Raw genomic sequence first — 21,087 nt, 5'->3', positions numbered from 1 at the left:
TGCTGAATTTATATAAGACCCTCATTAGACCTCAGCTGGAGTATTGTGTACAGTTCTGGGCATCATATTAAAGGAAGGATGTGAACATGTTGGAGAGAGTGCAGGAGAGGTTTACAAGAATGGTTCCAGGGATGAGAAAATTCAGTTACGAGGAGAAATTGGAGAGGTTGGGACTGTTCTCCTTGGAGAGAGAAGGCTGAGAGGACATTTGATAGAGATGTTCCAAATCATGAGGGGGCTGCTCAGAGTAGTCAGGGAGAAGTTGTTCCTGCTCGTAAAAGGATCAAGAACGAGAGGGCACAGATTTAAAGTTATTTGCAAAATAAGCAAATGTGACACAGGAAAAACTTTTTTCAGATGACTAGTGGTTCGGGTCTGCAATGCACTGCCTGGAAGTGTGGTGGAGGCAGGTTCAATTGAGGCATTCAAGAGTGTATTAGATTATTATTTGAATAGAAACAATGTGCAGGGGTACAGGGAAAAGGCAGGGCAATGGCACTAGGTCATAATGCTCCTTCTGTGCAGTTAAAATTCAGTGATTTTACGACCCCACCTCTGCCACAATGGGGACATAAAATTCAGTGCTATGTGGCTTTTCTGTTGATAAAGTTTGAAACTATGGCCAGGATTTAACAGCCCCTCCCACCCGATGGGATATTACCGTCCTACTGAACTGAACGGCTCACCGCATCCGTTGGGGCGAGAGACATGCTGTGACAGGGCCGTAAAATCCTGGCCCATAAGAATATAAGATAAGACCATAAGATGTAGGAGCAGAAGTAGGCCCTTCAGCCCATCGATTCTGCTCTGCCATTCAATGAGATCATGGCTGCTCTGATAATCTTCAACTCCACTTTCCTACCTTTTCCCCATAACCCTTGACTGATTAAAAATCTGTCTGTCTCAACCTTGAATAGACTTAACGACCCAGCCTCTACAGCCCTTTGCAATAAAGAATTCCACAGATTCACAACCCTCTGAGAGAAGAAATTCCTCCTCATTTCTGTCTTAAATGGGCAACCCCTTACTCTGAGGTTATACCCTCTGATCCTAGACTCTCCCACAAGGGAAAACAACCTCTCAGCATTTACCTTCTCAAGCCCCCTAAGAATCTTATATGCTTCAATAAGGTCGCCTCTCATTCTTCTGAATTCCAATGAGTACAGGCCCAACCTACTCAACCTCTCCTCCTAAGAAAATCCCTCCATACCCGGGATCTACTTAGTGAACCTTCTCCGGACTGCCTCCAAAGCCAATATATCTTTCCTTAGATAAGGAGATCAAAACTGTTCACAATATTCTTAGTGTGGTCTAACCAGTGCCTTGTATAGTTTTAACAAGATTTTCCTATTTTTATACTCCATTCCCTTTGGAATAAAGGCCAACATTTCATTTGCCTTCCCTATTACGTGTTGAACTTGTATGTTAACTTTTTGGGATTCATGTGCGAGTACTCCCAAATCCCTTTGTGCTGTAGCTTTCTGCAGTCTTTTTCCACTTAAATAATATTCAGCTCCTCTATTCTTGCTGCCAAATGCATAACCTCACATTTTCCCACATTATACTCCACCTGCCAAATTTTTGCCCACTCACTTAACCTGTCTATATCCCTCTGTAGACTCCTTTTGTCATCCTCACTACTTGCCTTCCCGCCTATTTTTGTGTTATCCGCAAACTTGGGGCAGGATCTTCCAGTCAGCGAGCGGGGGCGGGGCCCGTTCACCGATGCGTAAAATGACACAGGGTGACGTCGGGTGGAACTCCCAACGTCAACCTGCGTCATTTCCATTTTCAGGTCGGTGGGGGCGAACCAAGTCAGCTGTGCGCCCGCCGACCTGTCAATGGCTTATTGAGGCCATTGAAAAACTAATTAAGGTAATTAATGGACCTGCCCATCCAACTGGGATGAGGTTTCATGAAGGTATTTAAATTTTTATCAAATCTTTCAATAAAAGTTATGGACATGTCCCAACTCATGTGACAGTGTCACATGAGGGGAATTGTCAGGGAAATTTTTGTATCATTTCTATTAAAAATTTTAATTCTGAGCAGACCTCCCTGAGGCAGCACTTAGCCTCAGGGAGATCTGTGCGCTTTTTTGTGTGCATGCGCAAAAGAGTGCACCCCCAACTCAGGGAATCCCCCCGCCCCCGCCCGTCCACACAGGCAGCGCCTAGCACTTCCTGGCGGACATCACACTGGGCGGGCCTTAATTGGCAGCGCGCCTGCAATCAGGGTGCCGATCGGAGGCACAACCCCCTGCACATGCTCCCGCACCTCCCCCAACGATGGGGGGAGAATTTTTCCCTTGGTGATGGTACATTCACTTTCCTCATCTAAGTCATTTATATATATTGGCCCATGTGATTTAGAAAAGTGTTTGCGATAAATAGGTATAAGAATAACTACGCTGGTATCTTTCTTACTACACCATAAATAACAGAATGTAATACTTTGAAAATAGAGACCGAATTATGTCCAGTTCTCCTGTCCTCTGACCCCACCTTTCAACTGAAAAGTCTTCACTTCCCATGTGCACAGTCGGTCAAATAGGATATTAAAATTCTTAAGGCTTTCTATTTTTCACACTCATTAACAGTTGTCATGATTAAGTTCTGCTTTTGTGACATGTAGTAAGCTTGTGCCTAAAGTGCACTATTATAACTAACACTCGGAGATAATGCCCTTTTCTAACATTCTAAATAATTACCACTATAATACCTGTTATTCTGTCCTCCCACCACAAGTGACAATTTCACAGGTTGCTAAAGTTCATGTGGCATTTTGTTTTCTCACCAGATTTTTCAGGAAAATTGATTTAAAGTTTTTAGTTTAATAAAATTTCTTTAAGGTTTCACTTCTAAGCCATTAATAATATTTTGTGCTAGTTTGTCGTTTGGTCATTTAAGCACTGCTTCCCTAGTGCCCTCTGTCCTGCTGGGTCAGCCATTAATCTGAGACGCTTTTGGCTCCTGTTGGCTTGATCCGCAATGACTTATTTTCATTTTAGCTTCTTGAGTCCTGCTCCTGGATCCCGCACTCTGCCCAATCAGCTGCCCAAATCCCATCATGATTTGCTCAGAAAAAATTCTGCCACATTCTGCCCCAGCACCACTTCAAGACCCCACTCCTTCACTTATGCCAAGCCTTGCATTTATTAGAGACATTTTGGACCAGATAGGAGGCAACCTTGAGGAAGAAATACAAAGTGATACCAAGGCTAGAGAGATTTGGGGGAGATTGAGGAGAGATAAAAAGGGAAGAAATTTTCAAAGCGAGAGACAGGGAAAGATCATAGAAAGGGAAACATGGGACAGGTGGAGGAAAGATTGGGATGTAGAAAGATGGGAGAGCAATATGCAAGGGAGAGATGGGGAAGAAAAAGTAACATGATTGTAAAGCATTATGGGAGATTGGTAAAATACATCACAGACAGGGCAGAGGGAAATTTAAACAAAGCGAAATGGCAAAGAAAGGCATACAATAGAGAACAGAGAATGATATCAGAGATATGGTGGACAGTGAGGAACATACATTCACAAAGTGCCTTTCACATATTCAGGATGTCCCAAAGCACATCATGGCCAGTGAAACACCTTTGAAGTGCTATCACTGTTGTAATGTAAGGAAACACAGTGGCCAATTTGAGCACAGCCACAGATATCAATGAGATAAATTGATAAATGAGATGTGTTAGCTGAGGAATAAACTTTGGATCCTCTGATAAATCATCTGCTCTTATTATATGTGCACCTAAATGGCAAGAACTCATTTAAAGATGTTGAGAGGTGAGTGTAGTACATCAAGGGGGAGACAAATCAGTGAAAGAGATTTTAGAGAGTTATAAGCAGCTACATGGATAAGAGAGAGAGAGATCAATGTAAAGAAAGAGGAGAACAGGGAACAACAATATCGGAAACAGTGAGAAGCTAAAACAGATAAACTATGAGGATACACAGAGATTGAAAGATCAGGTAGAGAGGAAAGAAAAAGATGAACAAAGGGAAAGAGAAGGAAACAGACATGTCAGAGAGACAAAATGTGAGAAACATGCAAAGGCCATAGGGCAGAAAAGTCGCACAGGTTAACATCACACGTCTACGAGTATAAAAATAAACTGTGTTCAAGGCAACCACAGGTCCTTCCCTCAGCTCTGATGCCTTGAAGAGCATATTATTTATTTCTTTGAGAACTTGATAAAGGATCAAATTAGCAATATTAACCTGCATTTCCATTTACTAACACTAATAAAGCTGTCATATATTTCCAGCAGTTTTGGTTTTATTTCTGATTACCAACATTTGTGCAAATTTTTTAAAAAGTTCAATAAAAAACATTTATTTGCCCTGATATATCCAGTAATCTTACCGGTCAATAGCTGGGCAAATCAGAAAGGTCAAAAGTCTGTACTGAGTTAGATAATCTTAGCGGGCGCAGTGACATGATTACATGTTACTGTTGGGTTAGGGAGTGGAAAATTAGGAATCCTACTTCTGATTGCTATCCAGCAACCGTTTATAGAAGAGAGTGCAGATAATTTTAACTTTTGACAATTGTTTAAAACAGACAATAGCTGATTAGTCACAGTTAAACACTTCTCCTGATTTTCTTCTTCATTGCCATAAAATAGAAATGAGAATTGCGAGTGTTGTATAATGGATGGCTGATCTGCTATCATCCACACCGACACTGAATGTTAAAATTACTCACAGTATGTGTGGATAGATCCATGAGGAGATGACAAAAGGAACATATACACGACTTACATTGCCTCTGACAACGTAGTTAGAGTCTTGCATGATGTCCCTGGCCAATCCAAAGTCACATATTTTTGCTACTTTCCCATGTGTCACTAACACATTCCTAGCTGCCAGATCTCTGTGAATACACTAACAAAGATCAATGATTAACTTACTTTGGTAATACAAAGCTGCAACTTTGAATATTTGACCCAAAGGCTTTATAAGTAAGCTTACACTTCGTGAAGTGAGGAATTCCATCCCTTTGGCAACTTGATATGAAAAGCTGAGAAGATCTTCAAATGTAAGAACATGTAAATCTTCATCTTCGTATCTCCTGGCATTCTGATAGTTAATTTCTATAGAAAGGTCCAAAAATGACTGAGTAATTGCAAGTATCTGGCATTCATGGAATCTCTTATATGTTCCTCTGTAGATAATAATCTGCACTTTATATTTTATTGGAATCTTTAGATCAACAGTGTTAATTGCCATAGCTATGTACTGTAGAATAAATAAAGTTTGAGCATTACTCAGTTTTAGATTATTGGCTTTTGACCTTACACTTGAACTAGAGTTAGATGACTGAGTTTGCAAATTTGGTTTAAAAAAAAGAGTATCTACAAAATAAATATCAACCTTTTGAAATGTTTTCAATGTTAGTGTAAATTTTTTGGGGCAAATTAAATATAGTCTACTTGTGACACTATACTCAGGAAGTAACCTGCATATGTCACTGTTTTACACCAAATACTCTTTAGTTCTCTGCACGACTTTTGGGAGCTTGATTCACATATCAGTGCATCTTCCTACTTCTCAGCCATGGAAGAATCAGCCTGATATAATGCTTCTCTCTTGTCAGTTGATATAATTGAATTGCAATTCAATATATATGGTATATAGATATAACATCAGACATATACATTGAGCAATACTGGTCACTCCCTCCTGAACTGCATGATATGCCATAATGAGCTAGTTACATTTACAGCACACAGAGCACTGACCTTGTCTATGGTTTTTACCCCTTACGCTCAAATGAACAACAGATCAGTTACCATAAAGTTTCCAATCACATATGCTCTATTTCTTAATATTTATACTTACAATAATAAAGAATCTGTGGTTACTTCCTGAGTATTGAGTCACAAGTAGAATATATTTCATTTGCCCCAGAAAATTTACACTAACAATTAAAAAATTTCAAAGGGTTGATATTTATTTTGTAGGCACTCATTTTCCTGTATACAAAACTTCTTACCTCCATTTAATGGGCATGTTAGTTCACACTCGCAGAATAGTAAATGACAATCACTCCTTTGTGATAACATACCAGCATCGGGCTCTCTATTCATTGGTACATAAGATTCATTTTGCAGAAAATTTCTAGCTTTGTAGCTGTGCAAAACAGAGAACAAAGATACTAATATAATAGGTTTGATTCCCACTTAAAAAGCTTCTCCTTATAAATATTTTTATCAGGTAACAACATAAACCTTTATTATTGCTTGTAATTAATTCACAATTGCGTAGTAAATCTGAAAATAAGGATGATCTTGTATGATACTGATTTAAATGTTCTCATGTTTCATTGACTAGTTAAGGCATTAAGTGGCTGAGTTGTACAGAAGAGGCAGTAATTGTGACACTATAATTATCCTCAGTGACTCTGGACATAGAGGAGAAAATAAGTCAGGGTTCCCATTCCTGATCGCCAACCAGAAAACCTTGCTGGAAGTGTGTGTGAATAGGCATTGAGAGAGAACATTATCAGCTGACTGTGATACCTCTGTGATGTAATTGCCCACTGACACTCAATGTAGGCTCATGTGTGAATAATTGGTAGTTGATTAAGGCCCAACAGGGAGACTGGGATAATAAATTGAGTGAACGTGTCAAGGAGAGAGGTGGAAGAGAGAAAATTGGTGGAAAAGGAAAGGAGCAGACCCATAACATCAAAGTTTCTATCCTTTTTGCACTTAACATGCATCTGCTAGGATATATAATAAGTGAGCAACATCATGATGCCTACATGACATTTTCCAGGATTCCATGCACTGGATGTCTGTCTTGAAGTCCATTAAGGGAATGCTTCAAACAGCAGACATCATGCCAAACATTACTGGGAATTCCACTGCTACAGGCCTGCAGCAGAGCACAACTGACCTCCCCCAATTTCCTGTGAGCACCAGTTCCCAGATAGTAGTCCTGATGGTGTTCATTCAATATATTTAAAAGTGCTAAACCAAAAATGTGTGTGTTGGTTCAACTAGGTTCAAGTTGGGTCTGTGCAAAATGCACACTGTCCAGCTTATGCTGGGGCAAGGCGGATACGAAAATCATCTTCTGTATGTCCAGAATGAGGGCATGGTTTGGAAAAAATACATTCCTTGGCATAGATTATGCAATTTGATTGAAATAACAAATATTAAATCATTCTTTCAGCTTCACTAATTATAGAAAGATATTCTTTTCATGGCCATTATTATTCCATTTTACTATAATTTCTAAATGTTTTGCAAAACTTCTATGAATCACAACTGAACGATTTTCAGCAAATACACAATACATTTGCTGATAACTGAAAGATAGATCTTAAATTTATATAATGCGTTTCATATTCTGAGAGTATGTCAAAGTGCTTCATAGTCAATAAATTACTTTTGAATAGCGTGCTGTAGGCAAATGCAGCAGCCTATTTGCACACAGCAAAATCCCACAAATAAAGATATGAATAACCAGTCAATCTGCCTTGGTGGTATTAGCTAAAGGATAATTGTAGACACTAAGCTGTATTGATTAGGGGTATAGGGCCCTTTACATTCATCTGAACAGACAGAAAGGTACCATCACTGACAATGCAGCACCCTCTCAGCCTGAAATGTCATGCTAGTGTGAAAATGAAAGTTGAACATATGATCTTGCGACTTAAACAAGGGTTAACATTGAGCCATGGTAACACTTGCAAAATATTATTGAATAAGAATCCAAGGCAAATTTGAATCAATTTGATTACTTTGGTGACCTGATAGTATTTCTCACTGAATTTAGAAATTGAAATTAAAACATTCCTATCATTATGTGCTTACATTTGTTGATAACAAACATGATAAAAGTCATAAGGACTGGAAAATAATAATACTGACCAGCAGTAAATTTGGTAAAAATATATTTTACCTGCATTGTTCATCATTGTAGAGATTATGATAGAAGCTGAAGTTGTTGTGTGCAAAGACATCTGTCAATGTCTTATGAAATTTCTCCCTGTTATTTCTTAAGTAATTAAGAAGATCTCCATAGCAACAATATTCAAAGATTAAGTATACTGGACCTAAAATAGCACATAATTAAAACGTTGAGTAAGCAAATGTAAATAGCATAATTTAACTATGAAGATATGTAAACAAAGGTTTAGGACATAGTTTCTTACCAGAAATAGTACAAGCTCCTAAAAGGTTCACAATGTTTTCATGGCGCCCCATGTGAATCATCATTTTCAGTTCAGACATTAAGGCATCTTTTTCAGAAGGTTCATATTTTTCTTTTAAGTGGATAATAAAAGATACTTATGAGTTCATATAGATTTAATTTAAATTATTATTCAAGACACGGTTTGATATTGTTAACTTGCTGAAATATTTGTGCAATCAGTTTAAGTTTTAGAATTCATTCTTGCAATATAGGTGTTGCTGGAAAGATCATCGTCTATTTGCCATCGTTATTTGCCCAAAGGAAGTGATGGTAACTGAGTACCTTGCTGGACCGCTTTGGAGGGCAGTTAAGAGTCAATCATGGTGATGTAGGATTGAAGTTGCATATAGATCAGACTAGGTAAGGATGGCAGTTTCCTTTCTCTAAAGGACATTAATATGCCAGTTGGATTTTTAGAACAATCCAACAGCTTCTTGATTGCTTTAATGATATAGATTTTTATTTGCATGTTTTTGAAACTGACTTCAAATTCTCAAACTGCAATGATGACATTTGAACTTGATAATGTACATCATCATTTTAACTGGCTTTTTATAAAAATTGTACTTTTTAAACAAATATACTAAATTAATAGACATGATATATTACATTGCTAGCTATCTTTATTATTAAACAAATTGTGTACATTTAACTCTTACTATACCTTTAAACGAATAAGGAATAAGACACATTTGAAATCACAATTTCTAGTTGCCTTTAATTTTACCCTCATAGTTATCTGAACACCTCAATGGTCTTTGCCTTCTCCAGTTTAGTATCCTACTTGACTTTAATTTGAATAAGATACGTAGAAACTAAATTGCATAGTGTCCATTATGTGAGCACTGCACAGACACCAGGCACCAAAATAGCAGATGTCAAACACATGCTGTTCTGTTCAGAAGTGCCATGCCCAACATAGTGGGTAAGGACAAAAAAAAGGCCTCCTTTACTCATACCTGAAGCAGGTGTTAGGCATTTGTGCACTATTATTCAATAGCAGGGGCATCCTAGACCTTATTGAGAATTTCTAGGCAGTTAAGTTACATTTTCAAGATGATTATTTAGTTCTCGGAATAAGGCATGGATATATTCAAGAAAGGAGATTTTCCATGAGACAGCAATTCTGTCAATTAATGCACCTTCTCAGATGTTGATAAATGACATTAACGAATTGAAATGCCTCTTTTAGCATATCAATTATCATATTCTTCTGAAATTCCTGTGTGTTCTACTTTATTAAAGTAATTAATCTGTTTATTTGAAATGGGTTAAGACTCAGTGGGATTGAGTAAATCTTGTCTGTTTAGATATCCTTTCTTCCAAGCTACCAACTGCTAGGTGTTAAGATGGCTCTAGTGTTGACATCTTTCAACCCAAACCCCACCCCCCGCCACACACACACCTTAAACCAGCTTATATTTCACCCCTTTCTTGGATTCACTCAGTTCTGTCGAAGGGTCATGAGGACTCGAAACGTCAACTCTTTTCTTCTCCGCCAATGCTGCCAGACCTGCTGAGTTTTTCCAGGTAATTCTGTTTTTGTTCTGGATTTCCAGCATCCACAGTTTTTTTGTTTTTGACATCTTTCATATTGGCCTAATTTGATCCTTACTGGTTTGGTGCTATGCTATTTATTCTACATCTACCTTACCATTTTTTAAACTCATTTACAGGATGTGAGCATCTCTGGCTAGGCCAGCATTTATTGCCCATCCCTAATTGCCCTTGAAAAGGCGGTGGTGAGCTGCCTTCTTGAAACGCTGCAGTCTCCCTGTGGAAAGGTACACCCACTGTGCTGTTAGCAAGGGAGGCACAGATCTAGGCAAAAATCCTTTCTAAAATTCCAATAGCTAAATCTATAGGATGATGTCCCACAAAAGGAATGATCTCAGAAGATTTGAGGCTTCTTATCCTTTATTATTATCTGCTTATTGTAGCCTCCAACTATTAAAGTTTCAACATTCAGCTTCATTTCTAACATTGTCATTTATGAGTTATCCAATCAGTTGGACATATTTATTCAAGCTTTGGATTGACCCATTATTATCTAATCAATAACGCAGGAATATAAATCACAATCTTTTTTATTTGTGATCTTTTATTCCTGGCTTCTTCTGAGCACCTGCTAAAATTTGAGCTGCTATATTGAACTAAATGCACTTAGAAGCGGTAGGGTCCATCCAACTATCTAGGAAAACATAGGCAAGACTAATTCTGCTAATCTAAATATTAGTCTGAAAATAAAAATAATAAAAATATAGCAAAATGCTATAAGAATGGTCACTGAGTTGTAGCTTCTATTTCTCTGCTATATTTAAGCTAATAAATAAGAACTAAAATACAATTTTTAATAAATTGATACCCTTTATAATAATTCAATGGAATCCACAATTGTATTAATATATTGGGGTAAAAACCATAATTCATATTTGCATGGTTACCCAAGTGTGAGTCAATATTTGTACAACATTGCACATAAACATTCTACTTAGATTAGTGTGGCATAAGTTGCACATACCCTTCAACATCTTCACAGCTACTTGGATAGGGACATCTGCTTTACTAATTCCATATGCCGTGGCTTCCATTACTTTTCCAAATGCACCAGAGCCAAGTACATTCCCTACAGTGTACAAACAATTAATTAAGAATAGTACCAAATTTGTCTACAGTTAGTACACATACTGACCAGTGTTATCAAAGAAGGAATTTTAACTTATTGTGGATTAAGAAAGAAATTTTTAAAAAATTGGGATTGTATTTTTGAATACCAGTTACATAAATACCTAAAATGTCATGACATGCCTTTTCTCTTTATAGTTGATAATTGACCTGCTGTATATTTCCAGCATTTTATTTTCGATGATGCTGTCTTCAGTTTTAAAGGTAAGCACTTTTTCAAAAAAGTGTTAGCATTTGTGAATTATTGGAATAGTTCATTGGTCTTCATTTTCTTTGAAACCATTTTCAGGTTAAGAATGATCAAATACAGACACATCGCTCAAATTCATGTATTCAACTCTTACTTAATCTGCTACGTAGGTTCAACAGAAGAAACTGTTAGTTCTTGATAATTAACCCTTTGTCATTATTTTGTGTCCAAGAGAAAGCACTGAATTCTCAAGTGATAATGTCAATGTTTTCAAATAACTAATCTTTTGAAAGATAAGGTTAGTTTTTTAATGTACACTTTCATTAAAATATTACAAAATTAATGGTGGCACTTTAATCACATTAGATATAAAAAGATAGTTGGAGCTGAGTAGCCTGTCTTATTTTGTCACGTTATTTGTCATGCTATTTTAGTGGAAATATTTATTTTGTATTAGGTTTGGAATAGATTACCTACCCAGTTCCAGGTTTTCTCGAGGAAATTCCCATTTTATGTCATAATCAATGTGGGTAAAATCAACATAAATGTAGTCATTCTCAGATGATCCAACAACCTGTATCATGTGGAGCTGTCTTTCATAGCCAGGTTGCTTGAATGAAGACCAGAATGAGATTGTACATTAACCAATGTGAAAATTTCTGATATGCCAATAATTGCTATGCATCATATTATAAACAACTGTACTGAAGGAGAAAATGTTTGATTATAGAATCATAAGAAATTCAACACACTTGGGTAACTAAGCCACTGCTAGGTTCACATTGGAGCTATTTAGTCTAACCCCATTTCTTATTTTACAAAGAGTACTACCTGAAAAGAACATTAAATCATTTTAGTTAGGATAACACTACTCTCTAGTTCCTTCTCTTTCTTATTTGCTGTGGCTCATGCACAACTCTATGCAAGGGTTGGAAGAGGTGAACTATTCTCTGCTGATGGAGCTATGAACCAGATACTTGCAAATGTGTGAGAGCAAAGAGCAAAATGACTGTCTTGCTGTTTCCCCCCTTCCCAACGTGAAGCAACATTTAATCTCCACTTAATACTTATCTCCAGTAACACAACTGGGAATTTATGGATGTAGTTCTGTCGAAGGGTCATGAGGACTCGAAACGTCAACTCTTTTCTTCTCCGCCAATGCTGCCAGACCTGCTGAGTTTTTCCAGGTAATTCTGTTTTTGTTTTGGATTTCCAGCATCCGCAGTTTTTTTGTTTTTATTTATGCATAAAGAGTAAATGAGATTCCACCACTCTCTTACTGCAAATCTCTGTGCTATGGTATTGCTACACAATAGATAAGCTTTTTAGTGTGATTAAAAGCTGCCTCATGAGCTGCTAAATATTAACAATCCAGTCTGCACACAGTGCATTGATTCTCATATTGGGTGTTTCATAGCACTATAGGATGCAGGGTTGCACATAGTTCCTCTAGCCCTGAGATCCTGCTCTCGGTTCTGCCCCCAAGGGAAGTGCTGAGTGGAAGACACTCCTGCACAGAAGTGAGACACTTTTACACAGAAAGGAAGATGAGAAAGACTAAGCTACTTTCAAACATTTCTGGTGTCTGATTACAAAGTGATACTAACAGAGGTCTTATCACTAGAAAATTACCGCCAGGAAGACTAATTTGTAAAACTTACCCCATTCAATATTATCTGGGTCTGATCAGTGAAATGGGAGAATGCTTGCAAATTGATTTTACAATTCTTAAAAACTACTATGAATGTTGGTGGCAACTAGATAGAATGTACTTGAAGATAAAGCCACATCATGAAGGCTGTGTTTAGTTTTGGATTCTTCATTATAAGAATAATGTTATAATTCTGGAGAAAACGCAATGCAGGATGATTAATAAATAACTGAAATCACAAGGCAAGGTAGGACTAGCAGAACTGGAGCTGCATTTTGGACTTGAGAGATTGAGAGAGAATTTGATAGAAGTGTCCAAAATGATAAAAAGGATAGACAATGTAAATACTGATAAATTATTTCCATTGGTATGAAAACACAAAGCTGGTAATTAAAATGGAGTGGATGAACCCACTACGTTCTGCTCTAATGTTAACATGCATGATTTTCCAGGCAGATGAAATGCTTGCCAGAGTCAAGCAGCTGCCAGATAGATTTAGGCAAATCACATTGTGTCAATAGGACCATGGTGCAATTTCAACCAAGAAGTCAGCATGGCACCCGCTGCAAACTTTACAGGTAAGCTTAAAATTTGCTTTCATGGGGCCCAGAGGAGCACCACAAAGGAAGGTGTGGAACCGACTGCCCCACAGTCCTCCCCAACACTTACTTCTTCACAAACCGTAGACTGTCCTGGAACCCCCACAGTTACATTGGGTCGGTGGGCAGTTTCTGGGGCTCCTTCCTTCCTGCCACCTCCTTCTCACTTTAGGTGGAAAGCTGGACTGTGACATGTTAATGAGGCCCAGCCGATTTTAACAGCTGAGCTCCTACTGTCACTTCCAGGCAAGCAGACCGTTTGCAGGGATGCTTTCCCACCTAGGTGTTAAAATTCACACCGAATAGTTCTTGGAATATGTAGAATGCTTTTCCACAAGTAGTGATTGATATTAAATTTATTGTAGTATTCAAAAAGATAATAAATTAAAGAAGAAGAACATAAAAGGGCAGTGAGACAAAGCAGGAAAATTAGATTCGTTTAGAAGAAAAGAGGAAAATTAGCACTTGGGAGGAGTTAAATTCACTGCAGTCAATTGATCTCTCCAGTATTAAAAAGGCAATATCTCTGTCTTTCCTATCTAATTGTCTAGTTTTATCAAATAAGAGTATATCAGAACTTCTCATCACATAATCCTTAGCAATTTGAAATATTATACATAATTAATAACTAAAACACATGGGGCAGGATTTTCCCCCCATCAGGGGGGAAGTTGAAGTGCAGGCGCACCTCCAATTAAGGCCCACCCAGCGTGATGTCCGCACGGAAGCACTATGTGCTCCCTGTGCAGGTGGGAGGGGGAATCCCAAAACCTGAGAGTGCGCTCATCTCCCTGAGGCTAAGTGCTGCCTCAGGGAGCTCAGCTCTACAATGAAAAATATTAAAAAATAGAAAAATAAGTCCCTGACATATCCCCTCATGTGACACTGTCACATGAGTTGGGACATGTCCATTACTTTTTGAAGATCTTTAATTAAATTTATTAAAAACTTACATGAAACCTCATCCCACCTGTGGATGAGGTTTCTTGCTTTTTCTGAAGCTTGTCAGGGCTCCCGGCGTGCCCACCAACCTTAAGGTTGGATGGGCAGATCCATTAATTACTTCAATGACTCTGTCAATGGCCTCAATTGGCCATTGACAGGTCAGCAGGTACACAGCTGATTTTGCTGCGCTCCCGCCTACCTGAAAATTTAAATGGGGCGCGGTGATGTTGCGAGTTCTGCCCAACATCACCGCACATCATTTTATGCGTCAGTGAGCAGGCCCCGCTCCCCCACTAAGTGACGGGAAAATCCTGCCCATGAGATCTTTTGCATTTGCATGAATATGAATCTGTTAAACCTGTAGGAAGAGCTATGCTCCTGCATTTTTCAATTGTTAAAAACAATTAATGCTTTTAACTTGGGTTCTTCCTGACAAAACTGTTGTTTTCATTTTTAAATGCAAAGAGATAAACACCATTTTGATAGGCCAGTTAGAACCATTTACAGGACATGAGTTTTAAAGACCCATTCATATCAATGTTAAATTATTGGCATCTTTGGTCTAACATTGGGCATACTGCATACCTAAATGTAAAGGGATATCCAAAGTGAATAGAAACATTACCAAGGACCTCAACTAAAAACCAATTATAAACTAAAATGATGAGATTTAGCTAATTTTCAGGACTCTTTCAGAACATGAGCATTTTTTCTAGTGATTTATATTCAATGTGAATATCTGATTGGTCTTTTTACTACATTAATTTAATTGTAGGAATGAGGTTGAATAGAAATTTGAATAAGCTCCTGAGTGATACAACCTGTTAATTGATGTAACAGAACATATTATGGTTACTTTATTCTGCTTCTTTTCTAAATTAGTTATCAGATCTACTTGGAAGTATATTCCTTTCTAGTAATCTGGATTTATGTAAATGTAGTTACTACCCAACCTTCTTCATACTACATTTCAATTGCTCTGATTGCAATGATTTAACAGTTAAAGCAGCCTTAATGGCTTTGATCTGTGTGTGCTGTAGAAATAGGCATAGACATATAGGCCCTGAATTTTCTAGTGGTCCGATTCATAATGGTGGTGAGGATAAATTTAGTGCAAGAGGTCTGGCAAGAGTGAAAAATTGGGAGAAGCACTGCGTGTCTGCCTGGAAATCACCCAGCAGTCAGTTTCAGATGGAGCCTTGGGGAAGTGAAAATTCCACTCATCTCAAACAAGCCCAAAACTTTACAGAAAATGAAGTCAGCAAGAGAGATTTCCCAAACTAGAATAACAGTTGCTCCTATCTCTTTTCAGTCCACCAATCTGGCAGCTGCTTTCTTATACCTAGGTCATTCTAGAGGTGGAAGATGTTTGTAAGTTGTAGTAATATAAAGATGTGTTTTTAGGCCATTTCTGGATTTTTAAATTTTTTGTTGTTCATTTTTAATCTCTGCTAATGCTTAGATCCTCAAACCTTTGGACTCTTAAAAAATATATATTTATTAATTTGACACCATTATAGGTACTCATGGGTTTCTCACTGTGAATCCTCTTATCTGAATAGTTAGGAAGAAAAAAAAGGAGGACCAATGTAGGAATTCCAGGCAGCTGAGGCTGCATGAGGGATGTGCTAAGCCCATTCACCACAGAAAGTAATATCAGGGTCTTTGGGAACTTTAGGGGCAGGATTTTTCGCTCGGCGTGTGGGCGCACACCCAATACGTCTGAGTGTGAAATAGCGCGTGATATTTCAGTCGGCAGGCCCGCGCGAGAGTCAGCAGCCCGCCAGCCGGCAATTAGGAGTCCTATTGAAGCCATTAATGTAGTAATTGACCTGGATTTTTCACTGCCCGTCCAACATTACGGTTGGCGGGCAGACGAATCAGCCAGGCGGCCTTTGGATTTTAGAGGAAACCTTATCCAAGGTCGGGATGAGGTTTCCGACATTAATTTTTAAAAATGTTTGGGCAGAATTTTTATCATCAATATGCTTAGGTGAGTGATTCTAATGGGTGGAGATTTTTTTCGGAATTTCGTAATGTTTATTTTTGGCTTCAACCTTCTTCAGCTCCCTGAGGCAGCTCTCTGCCTTCAGCGAGCTTTCATTGCGCGCTCCCCTACGCCTGCGCTGACTTCAGTGCCCAGCCTACCCCTCCGTGCACCAGCAGTGCTGGGCCTTTCAGCCTTTCATGCTGGCTGGCTGTTAATTGGCCAGCCAGCATGAAATCGCAGTCGGGAGCCGATCATGGGTGGCAGCGCGTTTCCCAGCAGCTCCCGGGCCCACCCACCATGCCCGCCCGACAACTCGAAAATCCTGCCCTAGGTGATTGTCTAAAAAATGCATTATTAAAATGGCCACATGTTATACACTTCCTATTTTTATTCCCACTAAATCAATAGAAATCAGCTGAGCTACCATTGTCCATTTTACACTAGCAGCCATAATTTAAATTGCCCCATTGTGTCTTCATGCATAAAATGACACGGGGTGATGTTGGGCGAGTGTCCTGATGTCACCGCTCGCCATCACAATATTTGGGAAAGGGGGCACGCTATAAATTAGGATGCGCGCCTGCCATCAATTAACAGGCCAGTTAAGGCCCTTGCGGCAGCAATTGATTTTGATTTTTTACAGCCTGTTCGATCTTCAGGATGTCACATGGGCAAAACAGGCAGGCGGGTAGGAGACATTTGTATAAACCTCATCCACGGGCGGGATAAGAGGGGTGAGTGGGATCGCGAATGTGACGTTTGAGGGATTTAAGTGTCATAGTAACTTTTACTTGCCAGAGTGAGCAGGAAGACTTCAAAACTCATACCAGCTGCTAGGACAGGAATAAAAGCCTTGGTCAGCACTTTACAGTAGAAATCATTTCTGGGGCCTGCAGCTTTCAGGAAGCCGTCCCTTAGCCTGGGAATGCGAGTTATGCTTTCCACTGGAGGCACCTCCTCTGAGGAGGAAGGGGGGGGCCAGAAGGGGGAGGAGGCCAAGAGTCCACATTCAGCCTCCAGGGGAGCCACCTTTGGGAGGAGAGGCGCAGGCACAGGGGGTGCAGGGCCAACAGAAAGTGCAAGGCAAAAGGGGCCACAGAAGACGCCACAATCCTGTTGCCAGGGTATACAGGCGGCGAAGCAGCTACCTCAACATGTCTGATGTCCAGTGCCGATGGAGACTTCATCTCTCCAGGGAGACAGTTACTTCCATCTGTCAGATGATAGGCCCTGAGATTTCCGCAAACTGTGTGGGTGGACATCCCATGCCAGTGGCTCTGAAGATCACAACTTCTATGCCTCCGGCTCTTTCCAGGGGTCGATGGGTGATCTTTGCGGTGTCTCCCAATCAGCTGTACACATTTGTGTCAAGCAGGTGACAGACGTTCTGTTCAGGTATGCATTGACTTTCATCCACTACTGCTAGGATGATGCCAGTCAGACACAGCGAGCCAGAGGCTTCGCGGTCATTGCTGGCTTCCCCCGCGTCCAAGGTGCAATAGACTGCACACATGTGGTCGTCAAGGCGCCAGCAGGTGAGCCCGTTGCCTTCATCAACAGGAAAGACTTCCACTCCATGTACGTGTAGATAGTGTGTGATCACAGGATGCTGATTCTACAAGTCTGTTCAAGGTACCCAGGCAGCTCCCACAATGCTTACATACTCAGACACTCCCAGGTGCTGAGGCTCTTCAGTGCTCCAGCTCAGCTGGATGGATGACTGTTGGGTGACAAGGGCTATCCCCTCAGAAGGTGGCTCATGACACCTCTCTGCCATCCAAGAACAGAGGCTGAGCAGCGGTACAATAGGTGCTATGCCTCCACAAGGGCTGTGGTGGAGAGAACCATTGGTGTTCCAAAGATGCACTTCTAATGCCTGGACTGCTCAGGCCACACTCCAGTACCCCCCAGATCGTGTGTCACTGATAGTGGTTGCATGCTGCACTCTCCACAATCTAGCGCTGGAAAGGGGCGATGCAGTGGACGAGGAAGACGTGGACGCAGTTGCTCCAAATACACATGATGAGTCCAGCAGTGAGTCCGAGGATGGGCATGCACAGGAGAACGCTGAGGGGGTAGAAGTTGACCCCGGCATACTCCAGGGAGGCAGGAACACCAATTTAATCCAAAGAACCTTCAGCTAGCCCACAACAGATGGACCTTCAACACACACCAGGGCTCCAGGCTCCACACTTCAGTACCTGAGCGCTAAATCAGCCTGGATACTAACATTATCTAAGGCCCTTGTCAATAAAGCTCAATATCAAGCAACTCAGTCATAAGATCATGGGCTCCCCGTCCACATGCAGAAGTAAGGAATCACCCTGAGGCATGGCAACATATCAAATTTATTGAGTAAACAAAAGTAAATTCATAAAGGAAAACAAAAATGGTGTTGCACATCACATCGAGTCTTCCAGAAACTACTATAGGCCAACATAAAAGTACCAGTGAGAAACCTGTGGTGTATTTAAGGTGCTTTAAATTTACGTTTACGGGTCCTATGTCTAGTTGCTGTCCCCTCGCTGACACTGGCATCTGAGACAGCCTGCTCACTGCGCTGTCCTGTTGGCTTCGATGACCTTGGTGGATGTCCTCTAGCCTGTGGAGCATTTGATGGCCCTGCCTGGGAGGGTGGCCAGCTCCACAGCTGGTTTCTCCCCAGTCGCCGCAGCCTCATCGGATGCCACAGTCACTGGCAGAGGGGCGGAGGAGCTGCTGCCCTCATCTGGAGCACCCTGAGAGGAGCCCGCAGAGACAACTGTCAGCTGCTGCACTGATGTGAGGTTTCTTCGGATCTCTCTGCTCATTGTAGATGGATGGGCACCGAACTGGGATACTTGGTGCCCAGACCATCTCCCACACCGGCACTGACCAACTGAGGTCAATGTCACTGTGAGGGCTTGCAGGTCTGAGCGCAACCCCAGGAAGCCCGGATTGTTCTCCTGGAGGTGCCTCTCCACAAGAGTTGCCACTCTCCCCATGGAGGAAGCATGGCGCTTGGCCACGAGGCTCATCGGTGATGCTCTGTGTGGACTCCTCCAGCATGAGCACCGTGCCACGCATAGCCTCATGTATCTCTGGCAGATCATCCCACATACCCTGCTGCACTTGCAGCGTCTGCTGCCTCAGACTACTCCAGGGGCTCATCATCATCCACCGACGAAGCAAGTACCTGGTTCCCAGCAGCCTTCTAACTGCCGGAGCCCTGGGCACTCTCTGTTTCTACCCACACCTCAAGTGAGTGTGAAGTACCCTCACCGCCATGCCCCGGGACACTAGCTGAAGATTTAATTCCCACCAAGGTGCCTGGCTGAGATGGTGTGACGCAGGAGAGCGTATTTGCTCTGGGGCTTCAGGGGTGAGAGGTGGCCTCTCTGCCTCCTCCTCCCGGCCCTGCTCTGGTGATGCTGAAAGGAAGAACAAGGACATTTGATTAGTTACAGTAGAGACAATGTCAATTTGCATGCCGCTCCCCCGAATCATTATGCGCTCATCCTTCCATAATCAATGGTCAACCCACATTGCTAACTTCAATCGCTGAGCATTCAGCAGTGCCGTGGCTTCTGCAACACAGGTAGTGATCTGGCTGCTCGCCAAACATACCTCCCCGTGGCATCCCAGCCTTACCACCACTGGTGGACCTGGGGTCATGGCGCCTCTCAATGTCCACGGCCTGCAGCTCGAAAGCCATTAGGATGGCCAACAGGGCCTGCCCTCCGCCAGTCAGCATTCATTCCAATGCATTGTGCACAGCCTTTTCCTGAAAAGGAGAGAGGGGCATTGATTAGTTCAGCCTGCACCTGGATTCCCATCGCATCCTTGCCAGCCCAGCCAGAGTGGGACATTACAGGACTCCAGTTCTTCATCACTCTGCAGCTGCCGCACACTCACCCAGAGAAGCCAGGGCTGACCCCCACCCTCACCCCGCCATTGGCCAAATGCTGCCTCCTTCACATGTGGCACAACATGTGCTAAGCAAGGAGGCACAAGCACGTGGAGCGCAAGAAGATGGATTGGTGCCCTGCCATCTGGAAGCTCCCCTCCCAGCATGTTAGCACCCTGACTTCGACATGCTTCGCAGCTCCAGCACTTGCCTAGGTGCAGATCCTTGACTTTTAAACCCATTCTATACTCTGGGTGTCAGTGTCACACATGCTGCGGATGCAGAACACATCCTAGCTCAGGGTGAACTGGGTATGGGCAATCTCTGCTGTCACACCCAGCGAGGGATCCATGCCATGAGGGATTCAATGACATTACTGTACTCAGAGTTGGCGGGGGTGTGGGGGGATCGGGTGGGTTTGGGGAAAAGGGCTGCATTAAGTGACTTGAGGCAACATGGTACTCACCCTTCTCGAGTACAGGAGATCATTGAACCTTTTGCGGCACTGGAGCCATGTGCGTCACACCAATCATGAGAGCTCACACTCTCGGCCTCCTCCTCCCATATACGTTTGGTCAGGTGGGGGGCCTCCATCTCCCGTCCCTTGAAAGAAGGACCTCCTGCTGCACTGTCACCTCCTCCAGGAGGGCAGCTAGGCACTCATCGGAGAAACAAGGGACACACTGTCCCAATGGCCCACCCTCTGGCCTGGCCTGCTCCAATGGCCTACCCTCTGGACTTGCGTCACCAACATTGCCCCTCTGCAGAACCCTTCTCCTGGCCATTGCGAGCAGCCTTTCCAAGGCTGCCAGGCCTTCCTTTATACAGGCTGCAAGGTTGCCATTGGACCCAGAGGTTCGAGCGAACCCGCCGCCAACCACCCACTCCTACTATGTACAGGAGTCATGAAATACGCTGGGTGGGCCTTAAT

General features: G+C 41.7%; 1 protein-coding gene across 1 annotated transcript in view; it reads right to left on the bottom strand.

Annotated features, from left to right (window-relative positions):
• The window catches only part of flt3 (fms related receptor tyrosine kinase 3), a 63,882-nt gene that overhangs the window by 6,714 nt on the left and 36,081 nt on the right, over window positions 1-21,087 (bottom strand). Inside the window, exons 10-16 of the mRNA XM_041198675.1 lie at window positions 11,563-11,695; window positions 10,732-10,836; window positions 8,170-8,280; window positions 7,917-8,070; window positions 6,073-6,137; window positions 4,977-5,098; window positions 4,767-4,889 (exon numbers count right to left, since the gene is read on the bottom strand). Of these exons, the coding sequence (XP_041054609.1) occupies window positions 4,767-4,889; window positions 4,977-5,098; window positions 6,073-6,137; window positions 7,917-8,070; window positions 8,170-8,280; window positions 10,732-10,836; window positions 11,563-11,695 (813 nt within the window). The remainder of the gene's footprint in view (window positions 1-4,766; window positions 4,890-4,976; window positions 5,099-6,072; window positions 6,138-7,916; window positions 8,071-8,169; window positions 8,281-10,731; window positions 10,837-11,562; window positions 11,696-21,087) is intronic.

This window comes from Carcharodon carcharias, chromosome 11 (assembly GCF_017639515.1).
Source record: "Carcharodon carcharias isolate sCarCar2 chromosome 11, sCarCar2.pri, whole genome shotgun sequence".
NCBI lineage: Eukaryota > Metazoa > Chordata > Chondrichthyes > Lamniformes > Lamnidae > Carcharodon > Carcharodon carcharias.
This window is presented reverse-complemented; position numbering and strand designations above follow the sequence as displayed.